At 33.7% G+C, this 21,783-nt stretch overlaps 2 protein-coding genes across 6 annotated transcripts; one reads left to right on the top strand and one right to left on the bottom strand.

The window, feature by feature from the left end:
* The first annotated feature begins 2,585 nt into the window (after positions 1 to 2,585).
* LOC113707064 (vacuolar protein sorting-associated protein 25-like) lies at positions 2,586 to 7,015 on the top strand. 4 transcript variants are annotated; one of them, XM_072063125.1, is made up of 7 exons: positions 2,617 to 2,813; positions 2,929 to 3,029; positions 4,099 to 4,238; positions 5,989 to 6,042; positions 6,151 to 6,239; positions 6,318 to 6,393; positions 6,758 to 7,015. In XM_072063125.1, exons 2-7 carry the CDS (start codon positions 2,971 to 2,973, stop codon positions 6,877 to 6,879), a joined length of 540 nt encoding a protein of 179 aa, XP_071919226.1. In that variant the 5' UTR covers positions 2,617 to 2,813; positions 2,929 to 2,970; the 3' UTR covers positions 6,880 to 7,015. The 4 variants fall into 4 exon arrangements, with proteins under 4 accessions (XP_027085023.1, XP_071919226.1, XP_027085021.1 ...); XM_027229220.2 differs by having other exon boundaries at positions 2,638 to 2,817; XM_027229219.2 differs by having other exon boundaries at positions 2,638 to 2,822.
* A 214-nt stretch (positions 7,016 to 7,229) lies between these two features.
* Positions 7,230 to 13,138, bottom strand: LOC113707066 (protein AE7-like). Of its 2 annotated transcripts, none has more exons than XM_027229224.2 (6): positions 12,861 to 13,138; positions 11,435 to 11,603; positions 10,508 to 10,613; positions 10,320 to 10,419; positions 8,199 to 8,244; positions 7,230 to 7,596 (listed from the first exon to the last, which is right to left on the bottom strand). In XM_027229224.2, the coding sequence occupies exons 2-6, from the start codon at positions 11,556 to 11,558 to the stop codon at positions 7,493 to 7,495; spliced, it is 480 nt and encodes a 159-aa protein (XP_027085025.2). In that variant the 5' UTR covers positions 11,559 to 11,603; positions 12,861 to 13,138; the 3' UTR covers positions 7,230 to 7,492. The 2 variants fall into 2 exon arrangements, with proteins under 2 accessions (XP_027085025.2, XP_027085024.2); XM_027229223.2 differs by having other exon boundaries at positions 11,435 to 11,588; positions 12,861 to 13,135.
* Positions 13,139 to 21,783: the final 8,645 nt, after the last annotated feature.

The following is a 21,783-nucleotide window of genomic DNA, read 5'->3' as shown; positions in this document are numbered from 1 at the left end:
ACAAACAAGTGTATAAGTTTCAGTGGTATTTTCTCAGTCTTGCTAGCTAATCTAGCTACATTTTCAGTGGTATTTTAGTTTGTAATTTTCGTTGGCAAGGAAGAGTGAGGAGGTGTAGGGTGAATTGGTACAAGTGGCAATATTTATTGAAGTTAATGATGTCCATAATTATTATTTGGGTTAATATCAGAAACTTCCCTTGAGGTTTCTTCTAATCACACCTAGAACCCCTCATGTTTTCGAAATCACACTTAACACCCCTGAAATGACAACTTTGGTATCATTGTCAGCCTCTCATTATTTTTGTTCCACTTTTACCCTCCTTGTGAACTCTATTTATGTAACTCACATCCCTCCAACTTTTGTAACACTACAAAATCGTCCTTGAGCAGTGTAACATGTTTTGAACATTTTATGTAAGCTTTTTGTACATCTTTATAATAGATTGCGTTTCTGTTATTAAGTTTTACAAATAATTCACATAAAGTTACACATTGTTTAAAAATGTTACATTGATCTGAACGGAGATAAAAAAAATGTGACTATGGATTCTCATAATGGCAGCAATAGTTTCAATATGTGGCTGTAGTTGTAAATAAACTTGCTCTTCCATTTTTGTGAAAATGAGGTAGTATAAATAGCTTTTTGTGCATCTTAGTCGAATGGAATTTGTAAGTTATTAATATTGTGATACCCTATTATCAAGTAAAAATGGATTGCTAATGCTATATACGCATGAATTCCCATCATCTTTAAACTACTTTTAGATTATGTTATTATTCACTTAGAAATTACAATTTTGGCAATGGCACTATGTCCATTGCCAAAAATCAACATCACTGGAAACTCCATAGCTATTTAATATTAGGGAGTGGGATAGGAACAATTGTTAGATCAACCATCCCTAAATCGTGTAACATTTTTTGAACATTTTGTAATTTTATGTAAATTTCTTGTACATCGATACAATAGAAGTGTGATAAGTTGTTAGTGTACATATGAGTCCAATATGTAATAATCGTATTTGTGTTGATAAGTTTTACAAATAGTTCAATTAGAATTACACTTGTACAAAAAATATTACATAATTACATAATAGTTTTACATAATTTAGGGAAAACCTCAAGGGAGGTTTCCGAAATTAACTCTACATAAATAGAGTTCACAAAGAGGGTAAAAGTGGAACAAAAATAATGAGGAGCTGACAATGATACCAAAGTTGTCATTCCAGGGGTGCTAAGTGTGATTTCGAAAACATGAGGGGTTCTAGGTGTGATTAGAAGAAACCTCAAGGGAGGTTTCTGATATTAACCCTTTATTATTTGGTAGATCATTGCACCAATCATCCAATGTTACTCTTATCTCTTACCATTTCCTACATATAATTTGGATTTGAAATTAATTAATTTTATAATAAAATAAGAGTAATAGTATTGGCGCAAAGCTCCAAACACTCCTCCTCTACTTATTACGGTTTAAAATAACACAAACACCCACAATTATACTCTCTAATAATTTAAATACCAAAATTACCCCTCAAGCCATTGTCGATAATTAATTTATATTTATTTCATGGAGATGTCTATACTCTCAACTACTAAAATATTTTTCAGAAAGAGGACCAAAAAAAACTACAATACTTTTAAAGTTGTAAAACTCCATGAAAATGAAGTAATAGAAAATTTCGAACTACAAAGATTGGTACTTTATTCAAGGATTATAAAATAATTCATAGTCACATGACATTCTCAAAATCATAGCCATTGGAAATTTACTTCATTATTAGTAGTCCAACAATTTGAAACTAATTAATAGTAGAGAAAATTGATAAAATAAAAAAGACAAAATAGAGAAAGTTAATTAGCAGTAAATGCATAGAGGGGCCAATTTGTCTCCTAAAACATTTTATAGGTTTGTGCTTCATTCTTTTAAGTAGGAAAAAATGGTAAAGGACCTAGAGGCTTTTTTTTTTTTTTTTTTTTTGCCCTTTCGTGGAGTGCAAATATCATTAACTTAAAATAAAATTCATTATACTTCCAAATTAGACATGCAATGAAAAATCACCATAACACATCCTTGGGTTGAAGATTCTGATTCTATTTCCAATTCTGAACTAGGAACCAAATTAACACTTCCCAAATTATTGAGGTGGTGAATCTTTTGACCTAACAAAAGATATGATTTTAGTGTATGGAGCTAAAAAGTGAGGTACATTACATATATCATTTCCTTTGATTTCTTTGTAAGTTAACATCTACAAGGATGCACTTCAAGTGCATGCTCTGTTATTTACTAGTACTATTTTCTCCTTAGGGAATGGTAGTTTAATATCCTGCCGTTTTCGAGACACCGATCAAATATGATATCATATTAGTTCAATTTCTTATGCAGGAAAATGTTCATTTATTTTTCATAGTGATATAATATATGTGAATATAACGTTTTGTGGAAGAATTTGAAAAAAAAAAAAGAAGAAAATTCCATGTAATTCATAGGCGTATTCTGATCAACCTAGGTCAATTGGCACCCAAGGGTGTATACAATTTTGATTCTACAAAGCATATACAAATGGGAAATTATTTTTCGTATATTAAAACTAAATCTGAATGAAATAAATATATGGAAGTCAAAACCAAATTGTTAATGTTAGTATAACTTACCAATTACCAGCAGCATTTCAGAAGATTATAACTACAGAAATTTCCATTCGTTTATGTTAGGAAAAGAAAAAAAGAAGAAAGAAGAAAGAACCAAATTCGAAAAACTGAAAATTCTAAATACGCCCGTCGCCCTCCACTCCAGTAGTTCTACCGGTCGGTAAGGTCTCTTCATTGCTTTAGGCCCAAAACGGAAAATTTTAGCAAAAATTCTTAAAACCCATTTTGAAAGTCACTTTTGGCTATTGATTGATGGTATATGTTTTTGCAGAATATTTTTGAATCGGAGAGGAATTTGAAGAACAGCTGGGATATGCAGAAATTGGGGGAATTTAAGCTGCCCCACTTTTTCAACTATCCACCTTATTTTACGTAATTTCTTGATCCCTTTTGGCTTTCCAATTTGTGAGTTTTGGTTTGATAATTGCCTAACTTTTTCTTTTTGGTTTTTCCCCTTATTTATGGGAAAGTTTTGGGTTTTATTTGGAAATTGTCATCTTTGTTGCCTTGATTTCTAGCTTCTCTTCTCGTGGGCTCTGCTGAATCTGGTGTTTAGTTTCACATTGTTGTTTGAGAAAGAAAGCTTGAGACAATAAAGACGGAAATAAAGTGAAATTACTTGATACAATCACGAGTTCTTGGCTGGATTTAATGAACTTTAGTGAAATTTGATAAGCAGTGATCTATTGTGAAAGTGTTGTATAGAATTCTTTCTGGATCACTTTTTATGCAGCAATATTTTGCACTTGTTTAATACCATTTTTTTTGTTTTCAAATTTCATTAGTTTCATATTTAAAAATCATCTCCTGTGGATACTTTGGGTAAGCAAGACGAAGTTAAGATACATGTTATTGATACAGAGCTTTTTGTAAGAACTATGGATTGTTGTCATTCATGCTTTGTATCAATCTCTTCTTTGTGTAGCTCCATGTATGGTTTCACTTTCCCTTAAATAGCCTTGCAGGCGTCCTATTATATTGTTGAATTCTCCTATTATCTGCCTTTTCTTCACCTATCAATTAATTCAGCATACAGGCGTGTAATGCCTTTTGTAAATATAACTGAGAACTTTGCCAGCACTATTGTTCTTGGAAGAACTACAGTTTATATTTGATTACATAGTTACAAAATTCAAGTTGAATCCTACAGTTGTCAGATAATAATACTGCTAGTAGATGTTCCTGCCATCATCTTGAGTTGCCTTTAAAATTTCAATTATGTGTTTCAGTAGTTCAATTCAAACTCTTCTGTAATCTCTGTTTCGTTTTCATTTGATACATTGTCTAGATTAATCTATCCAGCTATGAAAAGTGAAGGTTGATCTTTTGATCATTGTAAAATTTTTGAATCCCATAGCTGACGTCTACTGTTAATATCACGTTCCACTAAGTACTAAACCTCTCTAACTCTCTCTCTCTCTCTCCTCCTTCCGCTTTTTAGTTTACAACCAGTTAGGGACACTCGAGAAAAGCAGGTGCAACTATGGAAAGAGCTAATAATTGAGTACTGCCGAGCTCAAAAAGTTTTTATAATCGGACTGGAGGAAGACTTTCCTCTATTCAGCAATCGTGCAATTGAGAGTAAGTATGTTCTCGTGCTGTTTTGTCTGGATGTTAAACTTCCTCTCAGCAAGAAATACTGCACATCTCATGTATACAAGACATAATTGAACACTCCAAGTGTATAACTACATACTGGTGTACAGTATCTACTTTTTTGTTTGTGTTATCCGTGTATGTAGGGACTCATGTATACTTTTCTTCTTGTTGTAAAAAGAATTCAAGATGAGGCACTTAGCATAAGCAGAACCTATTTCAACTGTATATTCATATGTCAGTCTTACATTGACATAAATTTTATTGGACAAACTTTGTTATATTTCATAGCTTATATATCCAATTTATATCTTCAGTTTCCGGTGTAGCTTGGTTTTATTCCGTGTTTCCTTATCCTAATGTCTTGATTGAAAAAGAAAACCATCAAAAGACGTGGTCTACTTTCCGTTGTCAAATGTATATGCAAAAAGAACTGTCCTATTTTGACGTTTTTTTGGCTTCAACACATGCTCATGCGGCTACTAGCATCCTTGAGATATTAAGGCATAATCACTTTTAGTTTTATGATAATTGATGGTGGAAAATTTTACATCAGTAGTGGGTACAACTGGCATCCTCATCTGGAGCCTATCTGAGAAGCTATGAGTCCGTAATGAGCAATAAGATACTCTGGCAAAAAATGTACTTGTCTGTATTATATTAAGTGTCTTAGTTTTCGTACGTTTTTCATTAATCCAGGAAATCCTATATTTAGGCATCAAGAGTTTGACCTTGTTTAGGATGTTTTAAATAAATCCGCTCCATGTTTCAAACTGTGATTACTTGTATCCTATTTGAGTTCTAGTTGAAGTGGGCATTTTATCGCAGAATTAAACAGTCTTATATGAATCAATAGGTCCTGCTATTTGAATTAACTAGGCTTGGGTTTTGGCATCATGGAGTCATCTTCCTTCCCAACCTGATATAACTTTCACTATAGAGTTCAAATGTGGCATGAATGTTATTCCAATTGGGTTTAGTAATTTAGATTACTACAGATGCTCCATCTAATAGTTGTCTGGACATGTTCTTTTGTTTACATATAATGGGATGATCTGATGATGATGCACAGGTAGACATCATGATTTTTAGAGTAGAGCTGTGCTAATTAGAATGAGTATCCAATTATAGTTTGTCACAAGTTTATAAGTGGGTTGTGAGAAAAGCAAATCTTGTTTTATGTCAGATTCTTATGAAATGGCCTTCTCATTATAGCTCTTTTTTGAATGATATGCATTCGCAGGATTGAGTTGACTTTATTGTTGTTTAGGTTTTCTTAGTCTTGCTGAATATCTCCGCATGCTAAACTTAGAATGAATCAATTTGCAGCAAAGTTGGTCTGAATCTTACTTGAATGTGGCCTAATTGTTTATGAGCAAAACGTTTTACATGTGAAAGAAACTGCACTTGTTTCTGCATGATATCCAAATGGCTGATACTAAGGTATTGCTCATGGATGATAATATCAAGTTTCATAGTATGGTCATTTTCCCACCTTAGCATAGCCACAACATTATATTTTTGTCACTTGTGTGACAAATTAAAACGTACTGGTTCAACTAGCATATAATGGATACTGATTGCTTTAGTGATGTTATACCATGTCCAACTTAACTGCACTGTTCATGTTTAAATTGGGAAATGTGGTAATGGCTTCTGATCTACCATTTTCTTGCTGGTGTCCTTGTGTCATTTTTTGTCACTGTCAATTCACGCTCTATATATGTCTGTCCAGGATCTCTTAGTCATGAAGCTAGAGTGGCTTTTCTCTCAGCCCTTGTTTCAGACGGTCTGTTTTTGTGTGAATTTTTTTCAATTTGCATTTTTCTTTGAATATACTATCTGAAGCCTCGCATCTTGCAATCCTCATGGCTTGATTAATCCTCTTATCCTGCAGGACGTGCAGAATGGACAGACAAAGGTCATAAAAAATGTCTAATCCTTTGGCATCGAATTCAAGAGTGGGCTGACTTGATTGTGCACTTTGTGAGTCATTCTACAAAGCACAGTTCACACTGGTAATGAATAAGCGGTTGACTAATGATATTTTGTGTTTTTAATTAGGTGAAAGAGAACGGGTTGGAGGACAATGTTACGACAGTTGAAGAAATTCGTTCAGGGACTGAATCCCGAGGAACAGGTAATTGGCTGTTTATTGTTTTGCAATGCTAAAACCTTTTGTGAAAATTCACTTTTAGTTCCTTAAGCCCTTAGTTATCATGTTGTGATAATGTTGCATGCTACTCGACTGTTCATCACCGTGAGATCCTTGCTTTTGAGCACTTCATTAAATGTTTCATACGGTTAGGCTATTGAGCTTCAGTAGAATTATGAAACGGTTTTCTTGATCCTGAATGCATAGCCAACTAGAATGTAATGGTGATGCAGTAATATTTTTTGGTAATGACTCATCTGAGACTGCTTTTTTCACACACTTTATAAAGCTCTATCCTGTTTTTGAAGTTTCTCGTTATTAACTCTCACCTCGTATTGCTGTACTTCAGAGCTCTATGGAATCGACCGATCAGTTCTAATGCGAGCTCTGAAACTGCTAGAACACAAAGGGAAGCTTGTCATATTTAAAGGAGCTTCTACGGATGATGAGGGCGTGAAATTCTCTCTTTAGCATCCTTGCTTCTGTCTGTTTTTGTATTTGTATAGAGATCTTCGACTATGCATTCACAGCTAGAATTAATCCAACAGAAATGAGACAGCTATTTTCTTGCGGATATTCAGATGATCCTGCACTTCACTTGAGACTATTCGGCTCCTATTTATCCAAAATTTTGAAGCTTTATATTGCACGTGTATGGGGAAAAAAACAATTGAAAATAAGAAGAGCGGGGAAGATTTTGCGCTGATATAGGCAAAGAGAGATCCATCAGAGAGGCTCTGGATCATTTCTTTTTGTTCAACATGACTCCATTGTTAGGCATCATTTGATTCCTCGAAAATAAAGTGTTGACAAACTTGTAATTACAATTTACAAATGTGTTCTTTAGGTGACTACTTTATTCATATGATACGGCCTACAGAGCCAATATTACATCTGAACAATCGAGTAATGTAAGGAGAAATGCAGAAAAATCACTTCAAATTAATAGCTAAAAAGAGAGACTCATAGAAAACGAGGAAAATTATCCTAGAAAAAACAGTCCGCTGAATGCAAGGCGAGCAGAGATAGCTGCAGAATGCCTGGGATCTTTCTCACTGATCAGCTATAACTTCACATACATTGCTCATGAGGCATAAGACGGAGCAAGGCATTCATCAACCATATTCAATAGGTTTGGACTTTCCAAAGCTGCTGCTACTCTTTCTTTATCATTCAACTGCTTATTCACTGCAACATAAGAACATTATAAACAACATAATTCAGCATCTACACATAAGAGGAACAAAAACTAGAAGTACCCGGTAGCCAACATCAATAACTAAAAAGGCATGTAGCGAACAGAATCTAAGGGGCGTTAAATGGACTGCCAAGAAGCAAGATCCATGATGGGCCAACGGGTAGTGCAGGTAAACACATTCACGGGGCTAACTGAAATCTTCCACAACCATCAAACACTGTTTTCACCATCTTCTCATTGCCGCGCACACCCACACAAAACACCGAAAAAAGGGGAAGGATTCTGCAGGGTGGAACAAAATGTGGATGCAGGGACAGGGACGAGGGCAGGGATAGGAAAAGGTAACTCTACATGTCTTAGCCTTATTAAGAAATCAATAAGCACAGAGGCACAAGAGCTTAACAAAATACGGCATGAGTTTCCCGAAACACACCAAAATATGTCATTCAGAGTTGAAACAGGCACATAATAGACCAGTTTGTAAACAGCCACTTGTCTTTGAAATCAAGCTGCTTACATGAATAACAAGATACAGCTTGTGTGTGTATGCATGTGAGAGAGAGATAGAGAGAGAGAGAGAGAGAGAGAGGACCTGCAGCTTCAGTTGCATGTGTTCCAGGTGCTACTCTAATGTCCACCTGGAAAGGAAACAAACATTAATAGGATTAGAGAAGTGAAAATGTGTCACCCAAAATACAGAACACGGGCAACAACTATTAAAAAGCTAGCTAACCGCTAGAAACTCTTAAAACATTACAGACCGTACACTGGCAAGCAAAAACCACTTTAAAGGTTTTAAAGTTTCATAATTGCCATCTAAATTCATGATTGTGTAGAACTAAAATTTGGAATTGTTAAAAATGAACCGAGAAATTACCATCTGTGCCCATATTTCTATCAAATTTCTCATAAATATTTCAAAGCCAGTCATCATACAAAATTTGTAGACAAATTTATTAAGAACATGGACTGAGATTGCAAAATAGTTACTACAATAGCAAAGGTCTATATGCAAAAATGGTGTTTGCCCCGTGCAATATAATAGCTTACAAGGCCATGAACCAACCGGCTGATACACAGTTATCTTACTCCAAGCCTAAATCAAATATATTCCAGGTTCAGTCCCATAAAGAAGTTAATGGTTATCACTTTCTACAAGGCAGATATGTATGACACCCATTAATCCCAACCAAGGCAGCACAAGGTTACAAGGTCCAAAATGTTCGACTCTTCAACTTATTCGTTATGGAGGTCGCCTGTTACATTACATTTACATTCACAGTAGAATGCAAACATTGTCCATCAACATTATTCGAACTTAGAGCAAAAGATGTTTGTTTAATTTGGTAAAACCATATAATTTTAAGTTCTAACATTATTGAAGATACATGAAACTTCCTGCACACAGATTTTGCATAGGTGAAGAGTGAACAGATTGCTTATTGGGACAACACAAGAAGAATCGAAAGCATACACCTGTATTAGGCAAAAATGAAAACCAATGCAAACAAACCATGCAGGAGAACCACCATGAGTTATGACATACATTAAAGCGACAGTGAAAAGTAGTACAAAATGATGTAAAGAGAAAAAGTTGAAACTTAATATTCCAAAACAGTGAACATGTTATATCATAAATGCATGTGGAATTTTGTCCTGACATTGCAGTTGTATTTGACACTCCATCCATTCCAAGAATTTTGTCACTTTTGGGAACTTCCAAAATTTCTGTATAGGGTAAAGAGAAACAGGTTGAGCTTTCTTTTCCAGTTTCACCCCTAAACCACAGTCAAATTCTGTTGTCTTTTTATAGTAAGTTTGACATGGATGCCATGTTAGGCATGAAACTTCCACAGAATCAGGTTCATGTTGATGTGTGATTGACAATTGCTATCATTTGAACATGTGTGCATCACATCACATGCACGACCTTGCACCTCTTTGTTCAAAGACATCTGCATGTCAATGGGACCCGCCAAGCATGTGAAACCGATTGGAATGTGAAGGGTAGAAACGGGAAAAAGTGTAAATCTTGAGAAGGTACGTGGCATAATTTTGGGACAGTTCAAGAAAAGTAAGCATAACACATTCAGCGGGATGGAAGGAGGATCATTATGCATCTATGGTTCTTGTTTGTCGGGAAGAACTGCACAGTCCTCAATGAATGAAAGATAAATAAAAATATATATATTACCATGCAATCTTCTACTTTGTCAGTACCATTGCCCGAATCTGAAACAATGTTCTTAAAATAAATTCGTGTATTAGGTAAACAGTTAGCTGAATTCCACCACTTGTTACTATCAAATCCAGTTCACAGCACAGACAGAGCAGACTATCACTCAGATCAAGTGAAGATAACAAATTGTACATGATTCTTGATCAAAATCATTTTCTACTTGAGGCACACTAATGCACAAAAAGATAAATGTTAGCCTGGGAATAAAAATAAACAGATTTAAGTACATATGTTGCACATTCAAGTGAAAAAATCCAGGTCACACTACAGACAGAGCAGATTATCGCTCAGATCAAGTGAAGATAACAAATTGTACGTGGTTCTTGATCAAAATCATTTTCTACTTGAGGCACACTAATGCACAAAAAGATAAATATTAGCCTGGGAACAAAAATAAACAGATTTAAGTACATATGTTGCACATTCAAGTAAAAAAAAATTCTGAACAAAGCCAAAAAAGATTCATCATCATACCTTGAAGCGTGAAGGAAGACATCGCATGAGTTTCACCCGCAAGCACAGGCCAATAACTGCTGCCAAAGAGCAATGTTCAACTGTTGGAGTGAATGTGACCCTGAATCGAAAAACTTTATTACAATCTAATAACACAAAAAATAAGGCCTGTCCATTAATTTGCAAGCATACACAACCAAGTTTCATACCTTACATAGCTCTGATTATCATCCACCTCAATTGCATCTTCTGCAATGACTTTCAGCTCTTCCAAGGAGTAAGGATGCTCTGGATCCTTTATGTCTCTAAGATGATGTTAGACTGTTAAGAAGCTGCAAGGTTTTTGCACTATAGGTGCAGCCCATGTATGAATAATATATTATCAATAGTCCATTAGTGAATGACAAAGATTAACCTTGTGAAAAAACTAAGATACAGTTCAGTGTCTATGCACGTCCATCTGTGCATGCTTTTCTGAAAAATAACAAATACAATTTGCAAGTGAGGGAATTAAAAGCCCAATGCTGTTATAATGCATACTCATGCAAACTTTAGACATGCCGCTTGAGAAAATTCAGGAGTAGCACCTGGAAGTGCTCAAGTCACGGGACAATAATGATGAACAGAAGCCTCTCAATGCATTTCTCAAATTATGTTTCCCAAAATGGTGATTTTCCCTTCAACAGGAAAATGTATCATTATCTGCTTGTTACCTTTCCTTTCATTAATAAGAGTATACCTGTGTGCCAAGATTTCTTGCATCAATCAAAACATTGATAGACTAATTTACACTATGCATAATAGAACGTGTTAAAATTCCAAATGAACCAAAGCATTGATAATCTGCAGCAGCTTTCCATTCATGTATTAAATTTGAAAGTTACAATATACAGACTCTTATAAAACCACGTCGAAAGGTAATATAACCACATTTTGCCTATCCATCTCGAATGCTCATTAGTGTAGACATGCAAAGAATACAATCACTGGTTAGCTCAAGAGATCATTCAGTTCAAAAAGCATTATTATACTTCAAACAGGCTGCAATCTTACATCATAATAAGCAAAGATATAAGATGCAAAATTTAATCTGCGTACACACTGTTTCAAACAAAGTAACCAAGCTAAAAGGATATCAAAAATTTCTTGTTGGTCAATAGGTTCACCAACATATTCATCCACGTCATTTACCGCACTTCGGGTTCGATGATCCTTTTTCTCATATACAACTGGATTGGCATTAATTAAGTTGGACACCATTCTTACCACTCAACAAGGATTGACGTGACCCTGCAATATTAGAAACTAAAATCAATATTAGAACTAGCAGTAATCAACAGGTTAAAACACTAAGTTTGGAGCATCTCTAAAACAAATAATTAAAACCTAGTCACAATGTAATTGTAGTCAAACACTCAAACATTTAATCTTCAAAAAAATGAACAAGTAGAATAGAAGGGGTCATATATTAACATGTAAAACTTATCAAAACCACAATTCAGTTAATCAACTTAAAATCACATGCTCAAACAAGTAGTTTTAGAAGTATTTTTAAACTTTTCCATGTCAAAATCATCTGAGTCATATCATAGATTTATTCAAAAATTAGTACAGTATAATACAGCCAAAACTACAGAAGATTAATCATTCTCACTATCAAATAAGTGGTCTATCATCCCATGAAAAAGACTTGCTAACTAGCATACACCAAAAGAAAATTCAAGTGCCTCAAATCCCCAGTGTAAATTTCTTGTAATTGTGCCGTATGAGAATGACAAATATTCTGCATTTTGTCCCTAGAGAAAACTACTTAAATTCACACATATGCAGAAAAACATGAAGTGTACCTAACACTAACATTTGACTCAATTTACAAAATAGCCACAGCAAAGATAAAGAAAATACCATTATTCCTACCCTAAATAGCTACCAAAAAAAATAAAGAAAATACCATTAGCGACTAAAGCCCACTGGAATCCTGAACTAAACAACTCAAACATAGTAGCATTCCTAGATAAACTGTAATATTAGTGTCAATGTTCAGTTTCCCCCATTCTGGGAATAGGGGAGTATGCAATTAAGTGATTCAAAAATTCGAATTTGAAAATAATCAAAAGAAGATAAGAAGGGAAATGGAAAAGCAATTACAGTATACTCCCAAAATTACAAACAGAATAACCACGAATTATAAAATGTTTGATAACATCCATTTCATTAAAAAAAAAAAAAAAAAAATAGAAGAGTGTTTCCACATGGGTTTAACATATCAGGCATAGATGAATAACCAAATAATTCCCACCTCCAAATTTTCAATTGCATGCACATAATTACAGATATCTTGCGAGAAAAAGCAAAACCCTTTACACAATTCAATATAGGCAAGTGGTAATTGTCAGTTCTTTCGTTATCCATCGATTAGTATACTAGAAAAGGTCACAACTTTAATTCTTGACCTGACCAAATGAAAAATACAAATAAATAAGTTAAAGGGGTGATTTCAAGACAGCTAATTATAACTGCCCTGCCCTTGTTTCCTTGAAAGTTTAGCTTAGGATAGGATACCTGTCTTGCTCTGGGAAGCCAATAGCGGTGGCAGATTAAAAAACGGGAAGGGATATGATAAAGAGGTGGATTTGTGGTGGCGTTGGAGGCGGACGGTGGAGGGGGAGGAGCTGGCGAATAAGAGAAGAAGGGCGGGAAGATGAAGGTGGTGGCGCTGGAAATTGTGGAGAAAGTTTTGATTAGGTACTGTTATGATCGGTTGCTGGCTATTTCCAACGCTTTAATTTCCTCTGAAGTTGATTTCATAAACACCATTTTTCTTCTTCTGTTTCTTTTTTTTTTAAAATTTTTTATTTTTAAATGGGAAACAATGTATATAGACATAATTGTGAGTAGAGAAATGATAATTGTAGAAACATATGCACTAATAAAAAAAAATTTCAGTACCAAATCCCATGATTTTTGAAGTAAAAATGTTCTATTTGTTGTAAAACTAATAAACTACTATTAATAGAGATATTAGAGAAAGAAGTAGAGAAAGGGAGAATGATATTCTTATATTCCAATCAATACCAAAAATCATCCCAAAGGATGTCAATGTACCTCTATATATAGGTACTACAAGATTCAATGTACATCAATCCTATTAAACACCCACTATTACAAGAATATGAAGAAACTTATGAAACGATTTCTCCATTACATGAATAAAATTATGGATTGTAACTTCTATATATAATGTAATCATAAATCATGAATTAATTCTCTTAAAAATACAAAGAGACATCCACACTTTTAGTTGTTTCATAACACTGCCCCTTGGATGTCCATTACACAAAGAATATGACTCGTTAAAACCTTATTAGGGAAAAATCCATCGGGACAAAAACCGTAGTGAAGGAAAAAGAGTACACTATTCTTGTGTATTAATTTCTCCCCCTGATGCAAACATCATTTGAGATTTTTTAATCGTCGCATTCCAATACTCTTTACCAATTTCTCAAATATTACAGTTGACAATGTCTTGGTAAAATAAATCCGCCAAATTATTATCTGATCGGATTTGTTGCACATCAATTTCACCATTCTTTTGCAAATCATGAGTAAAAAAGAATTTTGGTGAAATATGCTTTGTCTTATTTCCTTTAATATATTTTCCTTTCAATTGGGCTATACAAGTTGCATTATCTTCATATTGTATAGTTGGAGGATTTTCTTTTTCGGAGGATAACCCACAACTCTTCGAAATGTAGTAGGTCATTGATCTTAATCAAACACATTCTCGACTGGATTCATAAATTGCTATTATTTCAGCATGATTCGATGAAGTGGCAGCTAATGATTGTTTTGTAGATCGCCAAGAAATGATTGTACCTCCATATGTAAGTAGATAGCCAGTCTAAGATCTTACTTTATGCAGGTTAGATAAATACCCAATATCAGCATAACCAACTAATTCAGATTTGGATTTATTTGAATAAAATAAATCAAAATCAATTGTTCCTTGGAGATAACGAAAAATATGTTTAATACTATTCCAATGTCGTCTTGTGAGTGAGGAACTAAATCTTGCTAATAAATTTACTGCAAATGATATATCAGGTCTTGTACAATTAGCGAGATACATTAGTGCACCAATTACACTGAGATATGGTACTTCAGGACCAAGTATCTGTTCATTTTCCTCTCGTGGTCTAAAAGGATCCTTATTAGGATCTAATGATCTGACGATCATTAGAGTACTTAATGTATGTGTTTTATCCATATAAAATCGTTTTAATATCTTCCAGATATAAGCAGTTTGATGGACAAAAATTCCACTTTTCAAATGCTCAATTTGCAAACCAAGACTGAATTTTGTCTTTCCAAAATCTTTGATCTCAAATTCTTTCTTCAAATATTCAACACCATTTTGAATCTTTTCAGGACTTCTAATCAAATTTAGTTCATCAACATATATAGCAATTATCACAAAATTTGATCCATTTTTCTTGATAAAAATACATGGACATATTGGATCGTTGGTATAACTTTCTTTGGTAAGACATTCATTGAGACGGTTATACCACATACGTCCAGATTGTTTGAGTCCATACAGAGATCTTTGTAATTTAATAGAATAAATATTTCGAATTTGATTTGCATGCTTCAGGCATGTTGAATCCTTCAGGGATTCTCATATAAATATCATTTTCAAGATTCCCATATAAATATGCAGTAACGACGTCCATTAGATGCATATCTGATTTTTCATGTACTGCAAAATTCACAAGATATTTAAATATGATAGCATCCACTACAGGTGAATACGTTTCATCATAATCAAATTCAAACCTTTGTGAAAATCCTTGGGTTACAATGCTTGCTTTATACCTCATAATTTTATTTTTCTCATTTATTTTTCTCACAAATACCCATTTATATCGTACTGGATTGACACCTTCAGGTGTTTGGACTACAGATCCAAAAACTTTTCTTTTAATCAGTGAGTCCAATTTAGATTGGATCGCATCTTTCCATTTTGACCAATCATTTCTACCTCGACATTCATCAACCGATCTAGATTCATGATTCTCATCCTCTGCCATAATATTAAGTGGTACATTATATGCAAATATACTATCAATAATTATTTCTTTTCAGTTCCAACTTTTTCTTGAAATGACAATATTTATTGAATTTTTTATAATTTCATTCTCTTCAAGAATTGGCTCTTTAGGAGCGACCTCTTCAGGAGATTGAATTTTGCCACTAATTGTTGATTCACCTACTCCTATTTTCTTTTGAAAATTTTTATCTTTGGAACCAAGAGATCTCCCACGCTTCAGACGTGTTTTAGACTCATTAACACTTGTAATTTGTTATTCAGGGACATCGATTTTAATTGGAGCATTTTCAGCAGGTGATAGAGCAATTGTTCGGCACAATTTGCGATGTTATTTTGCCATAATTTTGGTTACTTACGGTGCTAAATATTGAGATTTTGCTCATATTTGATATTTGTGTAAATTACAGGCGGTTGGTATTAAAAGTGGTATCTTGAGGTGAATTTTCAGAAAACTTTTCATCTTAAAGCGTGCCCATGCCAGAAACTGTAGAAGGATACCCAAAAGTCGGACCCGCAGGATTAGTAGCAGTAGGGCCAATTAGGAAATCAGGTCCACATGAACCGTGGAGATACATGGGATTAAAACCCCTGGACAAAGTCTTGCTCCGTGACATTTCTTTGCTTTTGCTGGCGGCGGCTACTTGGAAGATATAAAAAGGAAAATCCAGATTCACGTCAAACCAATTAGATTGGCTTTAGTTTTGTTTTTCCTGTAAGATGAATTTACTCGCTGCTTTTGCTTTTGGTACGAATTCCATTAGACTATCTTTTTTTTTTACTTTGCTTCAGTACGAACAAAAAGAAAAAAAAATTAGAGACAATCAAGACTTTTCCTTTTGCTTTCTTCGTTACTTCGTAGTTCCCAATTCTTTGATATTTGTGTGGATGGAATCAATCAAATCATGCGAGATTGATACGATGAGGAACGGCTAGGTTTTTCCTCTACCTAAAGGTCGACACGAGGACGCGATCCATAACATCTGTGAGATCTAATCGAATTTTCATTATTTCTTCCAATTACTTACTATTCATGTGTTTCCTAGATTAATTGTTTATGGGTATTTTATTAATTGAGTATCAACGACCGGATATTTAATTTAATCTAATAGTCTACTGCCACGCTAACTGAATTGAATCCGTAATTGTTCGTTTAGTTGACAATTAGTGGCAACCATCAAAATTGGCTTTGTGTTAGGGAAATGTAAGATCTAGTTTAAATAAACCCTCTTAACGTGTTTATTGGTTAGGGTTGGTTTCTTCTAACTTTAATACAAGCAGATAATTAAATTCATATAGTCGTATCTAGGGTTATTTTCTGATTAGAGAAGTAGTTAATGGTCGTACCTTGACTGTCAAAAAAGTAAGGAAGAACTGATTGTCAGAGTTTGTTGATAGCTATAACCAACCTAGTAATGAATGAATGAAATATCTTTGCATCGATGATCATTTAATTGGACCGTGTCTGAGAAGTTGATCTTTTGGATAGAATTTCATTTATTGCTATTTTTAGTAAATTATACTTGGTGAGTTAGCTTTTGAATTTTGTTTATTTTATTTTCATTTTCACTCCATTAAATATCCCCCAATTTTATTCTATTGGAAAGAAACAACTTTCTATCCGTTCCCTGTAAAATCGACCCTACTTGCCATTGTACGCAAATTTAATATTTTTATAGACAATTCTGGTATATCGGATCAAGCAAACTCTTCGGGAATAGGGTAAATCAAGTAATCCATTGCACACCTAGAGTCCCTGCTCCAGTACTTGGATTTGTTCTATAATTAATTGTGGTGTTAATTAGGACTTTTTAGTAATTATTATTACACAGGCTCGACCCCTGTTAGCAGGAGTATGTGATTTAGTAACTCTTCTGGAGTCATTAAATACATCTGGTAATTGATTTGTAATTTTTTGCAAATGTATAATCTTTTGAACTTCTAGTTTACATTCTTTAGTACGAGAATCAAGAAAATTCAATGATTTTTTTCAAGTAATTTTCTTTTTAGGTTGATTTTTATCTCCTCCTAATGTCAGAAAATGTGATTCATCAAAATGGCAATATGCAAATCTCGCAATAAATAAATCACCTGTTAATGGTTCCATATACTTAATAATTGAAGGTAATTCATATCCGACATATATCCCCAATTTTCTTTGGGGCCCAATTTACTACGTTGGGGTAGTGCAATTGGGACATACACCGCACAACCAAATATTCGTAAATAATAAATATTAGGTTCATAACTAAAAGTTAATTGTATGAGAGAATAAGTATGATAACTTGTCAGTCTAATTCTCACAAGTATTGTTGCATGTAAAATGGCATGTCCCCAAGCAGATGAAGGAAGTTTAAACCTCATCAACAATGGTCTAGCAATTAATTGTAGCCATTTAATAAGTGATTCAATTATACCATTTTGTGTGTGAATATAAGCTACAAGATGTTCAACAGTTATTCCAATGGATATACAATAATCGTCAAAAGCATGTGACGAATATTCACCAGTATTATTTAGACGAATTTTCTTTATTGGATAATCTGAAAATTATGCTGGCAATTTAATTATTTGAGCAACCAATCTCGCAAACGCTAGGTTGCGAGTAGATAATAAACATATATGTGACCATCTAGTTGATACATCAATTAGCACCATAAAATATCGAAATAGTCCACATGGTGGATCTACAGACCCACATATATCATCATGAATTCGTTCTAGAAATGTAAGGGATTCAGTTCCAACTTGGCTTGTGATGGTCTAATAATTAATTTTCCTTGAGAACAAGCAATACAAGAGAATTCATCTAGTTGATACATCAATTAGCACCATAAAATATCGAAATAGTCCACATGGTGGATCTACAGACCCACATATATCATCATGAATTCGTTCTAGAAATGTAAGGGATTCAGTTCCAACTTGGCTTGTGATGGTCTAATAATTAATTTTCCTTGAGAACAAGCAATACAAGAGAATTCATCGGCTTTTAATACTTTTTGATTTTTCAATGAGTGACCATGTGAATTCTCAATTATTCATCTCATCATTATAGATCCGGGATGTCCGAGACACGATCATGCCAAACCATAAAATCATTGGAATGAGTAGACTTCTGGTCTACTAGATAATGAATTTCAATTGCACTAATTTGTGCATAATATAAGATAGAAGAAAAAGAAAATAATCTTTCTACTACGCATTTTTTGCCAAAAATGATACTTGTGATTAATAAAAATTCACCATTTATTTCAGTCATTGTCTCAATATGATATCTATTTTCGCGGATATCTTTAAAACTCAATAAGTTTTTTCGAGACTTGGGAGAGAATAGTGCATTATTTATGATAATTTTAATCCCTTCAGGGAGAAATATAGTGGCTCTTTCGGAGCTTTCAATTAATTTTGCACTATCACTAATGGTATTAACGTTTGTCTCTTCCATTTTCAAACAAAAAAAATATTTTTTATTTTTTAATATGGTGTGCATAGTAGCACTATCAATGAGATAAATAACATCATCACCATTATTTAATTCTAAATATTTGACATCCATTTCTTCTCAGAATTTTCTTGAAGAAATATGGGCAGAATTTCGACAAAATCTTGTGCTTCACCTTTGTTTAAGGTAGAGCCTCCGTTTTCACCTTTTGCTCAAAAGTAGAGACTTCGTGTTGATAACGTGTTGTAAAACTAATAAATTACTATAATATGAATAGAGATATTAGAGAAAGAAATAGAGAAAGGGAGAAGAATATTCTTATATTCCAACCACTATCAAAAGTTATCCCAAAGGATGTCAATGTACCTCTATATATAGGTACTGCAAGATTAAAGGTACATCAATCCTATTAAACACCCACTATTACAAGAATATGAAAAAACTTATGAAACGGTTTCTCCACTACATGAATAAAATTATGGATTGTAACTTCTATACATAATGTAGTCATAAATCATGAATTAATTCTCTAAAAAATACAAAGAGACATCCACACTTTTAATTATTTCATAACACTATTTCCTTAAAAGAAACAAAACTGGAGTATTCTTCATATTACCAAAATTACAAATGTAAATACGCGAGAGGGCTTGAAGGACCCTCACTTACATTACCTCCGCTAAATACATGGAGGTTAACAAATAGCCCCTTAATTTTAACTAAAAACAATAATATTTAGTGAAATAAGCCTTCTATTTTGCCAATTTTGGTTTCGATTTGTTGAGGTTGTATATTTTTGTGCTTTAATTTCTTTTGATATTTATTTGTTTCTTAATTTGTACACGAGTTATCCCATCATTTTAGATTTAGCTTTTTGTAGCCTTTTCAAATTGGGTTCTTGAGAATCACATAAATCACATTTGGATGGATGACATGAATATTTTCCAATTCGATTCCACTTAGGTAATAGATAATTTTAAAATATAAATTGTGGATTTTAGAATGCTGATTTAGAATAGCTATCAATATATCAAAACCTGACACTAAAATTCCAAATACAATTAAAATGCTACAATAAAATTCATCTTACCATAATTAGTAGTATTTGATAGTCAATAAAACTCATTTATAGAGAACAAGAAGTTTTCTTTTGAAGAACAAAAGGGTTGCTCAATCACTAATTGAGTAGTCAAACTTTGCTTTGAAGAGTTTTGAACTCCTGCATTCCCTTCCCTTGCTTGGAACCGGCAATACTCCTCCCACAGGCAACAGATTCCTGGTGTTTGGACAGCCATTTTTCACCGGAAAATTGCGTCATTTTTCGTGATCACATTTTCTTATTATCTTTTTTGTCACATACATCAAATCGTTACAGTAATTTTTTTACAAAAAAATCCAAGAAAATGCAATCCAAACATGCAATTGCAAATTTGTCCATCTTCTTGCTCCCTCAACAGCTTTGTACAAACTGGTGTCCTTATTGATCTATCAATTTTATGAGTACGAAAGAACTAGAAAAATCAAGGTAGATAACTCTTTTTAGGTTACTAGAAGTAAAGTTCCAAGAAGCAACTAATCAACTTGGATTGAAAATAGGAGTTTCTTGTTGACTTCTTTTATAGACATTACAAAAATTTCTTTAACTTTTTCAACTACTAATTCACGTAATCCTTTAAGTCAAATTTTCCATTTACATAATTCGGAATTTGGGTTGGCATCTACGCTGCATTTGCTGGAATGCTACTTTAACTTTTTTTATTCTGCCCTACGAAAGCCTGCAACTGATGAATTCAAGGCTGAATGTGAGCTCAATGCCTAACCTCCCACTAGGATTGGCCAAGTCAACTAGTGAAAATATATAATATAACAATATATATACATGTTTTATATCAAAATATAATATGATACTAAAACTTTTTGTCAAGATATGTATTTGTTTTATATTGGAGTATCTTTCTTGGTTAGATACTTAGAGGAATTACAATATCAAGGGGGAAAAAAGGAGTGATATTATGGAAAGATATCTGCGCATGTTAAAGCAATTGCTTCTAAATTAGGTAGGGGATCGTAAAGCCGAAGATCTTTTCTTTCAGGATATCTGATGAAAGTGACTTAGAGATATATTGGATGATACAGTAACATCAATTATTATCATAGAATTTGGACTTAACAAGCGACTAGAGACCCAGTGTTGATCATTGAAGCAATTTGAAAATCTCAGCATTCTGCACGCTCTTCCTGGACTTTAACATCCTTAATAATCTATTATTAGGGAAAATTATAAATATATTTCCTCACATTTCCTAAAAATATTTTATTTTTCCGTTTAGTCCATCAAGTATAAATTCGGGTTCAATAGTTATTAATCGGACTAGTTATTTGCTGCCTTACAGAAATTTGAAACTAAAATCGGACTAGTTATTAATGGCTGGAGGAGGATCGCCGCCTCCTCATAAATGAAACGCTACTCACTCCCCACATTGAATTGACTTGCGAGATGAGAGTTCATGCCTAAATACCAACCAATTGAGATGAGATCCAATGCCTAAATACCAACCAATTAAAATCTGATCCAAAGTACTCCACGTTTTAAGCAAATGTATACTGTGACCTATAATCACCACAAGCCAGAAGACTAGAACTGGGCCATCAACTTGATAGATGGATCAGAAAGATACTCCACTATTCGTACAAATTCAAAGAGATTACACGTGAACAATTGCGTGCCAATGAGAACTGGAAATCAAATACTCCACCATATGTCATTGCATTAGCCAAAGTATATGAACATCAAACCAAACCAATTACTACGAGCCATATCTTACATCACTTCATATTTAACAAGATACTTCACTCCCACCTTTAATAAGTTATCCACTGGTCATAGCATCCCCAGAATCCTAATTGACAACAAACACCATAACTCAAATGTT

This window comes from Coffea arabica, chromosome 8c (assembly GCF_036785885.1).
Source record: "Coffea arabica cultivar ET-39 chromosome 8c, Coffea Arabica ET-39 HiFi, whole genome shotgun sequence".
NCBI classification, from domain to species: Eukaryota; Viridiplantae; Streptophyta; class Magnoliopsida; order Gentianales; family Rubiaceae; genus Coffea; species Coffea arabica.
This window is presented reverse-complemented; position numbering and strand designations above follow the sequence as displayed.

What these genes read in the sequence shown, in the direction of transcription:
- LOC113707064 (XM_072063125.1), top strand. Translation starts at nt 2,971, where the DNA reads ATGCAGAAATTGGGGGAATTTAAGCTGCCCCACTTTTTCAACTATCCA. An exon ending in CTCAGCCCTTGTTTCAGACG is followed by an intron (nt 6,043 to 6,150) that starts GTCTGTTTTTGT and finishes CTTATCCTGCAG; the next exon opens with GACGTGCAGAATGGACAGAC. An exon ending in CTGACTTGATTGTGCACTTT is followed by an intron (nt 6,240 to 6,317) that starts GTGAGTCATTCT and finishes GTTTTTAATTAG; the next exon opens with GTGAAAGAGAACGGGTTGGA.
- LOC113707066 (XM_027229224.2), bottom strand. Translation starts at nt 11,558, where the DNA reads ATGGTGTCCAACTTAATTAATGCCAATCCAGTTGTATATGAGAAAAAG. An exon ending in GTCTTCCTTCACGCTTCAAG is followed by an intron (nt 8,245 to 10,319) that starts GTATGATGATGA and finishes TTTCCTTTCCAG; the next exon opens with GTGGACATTAGAGTAGCACC. An exon ending in ACATGCAACTGAAGCTGCAG is followed by an intron (nt 7,597 to 8,198) that starts GTCCTCTCTCTC and finishes CTTATGTTGCAG; the next exon opens with TGAATAAGCAGTTGAATGAT.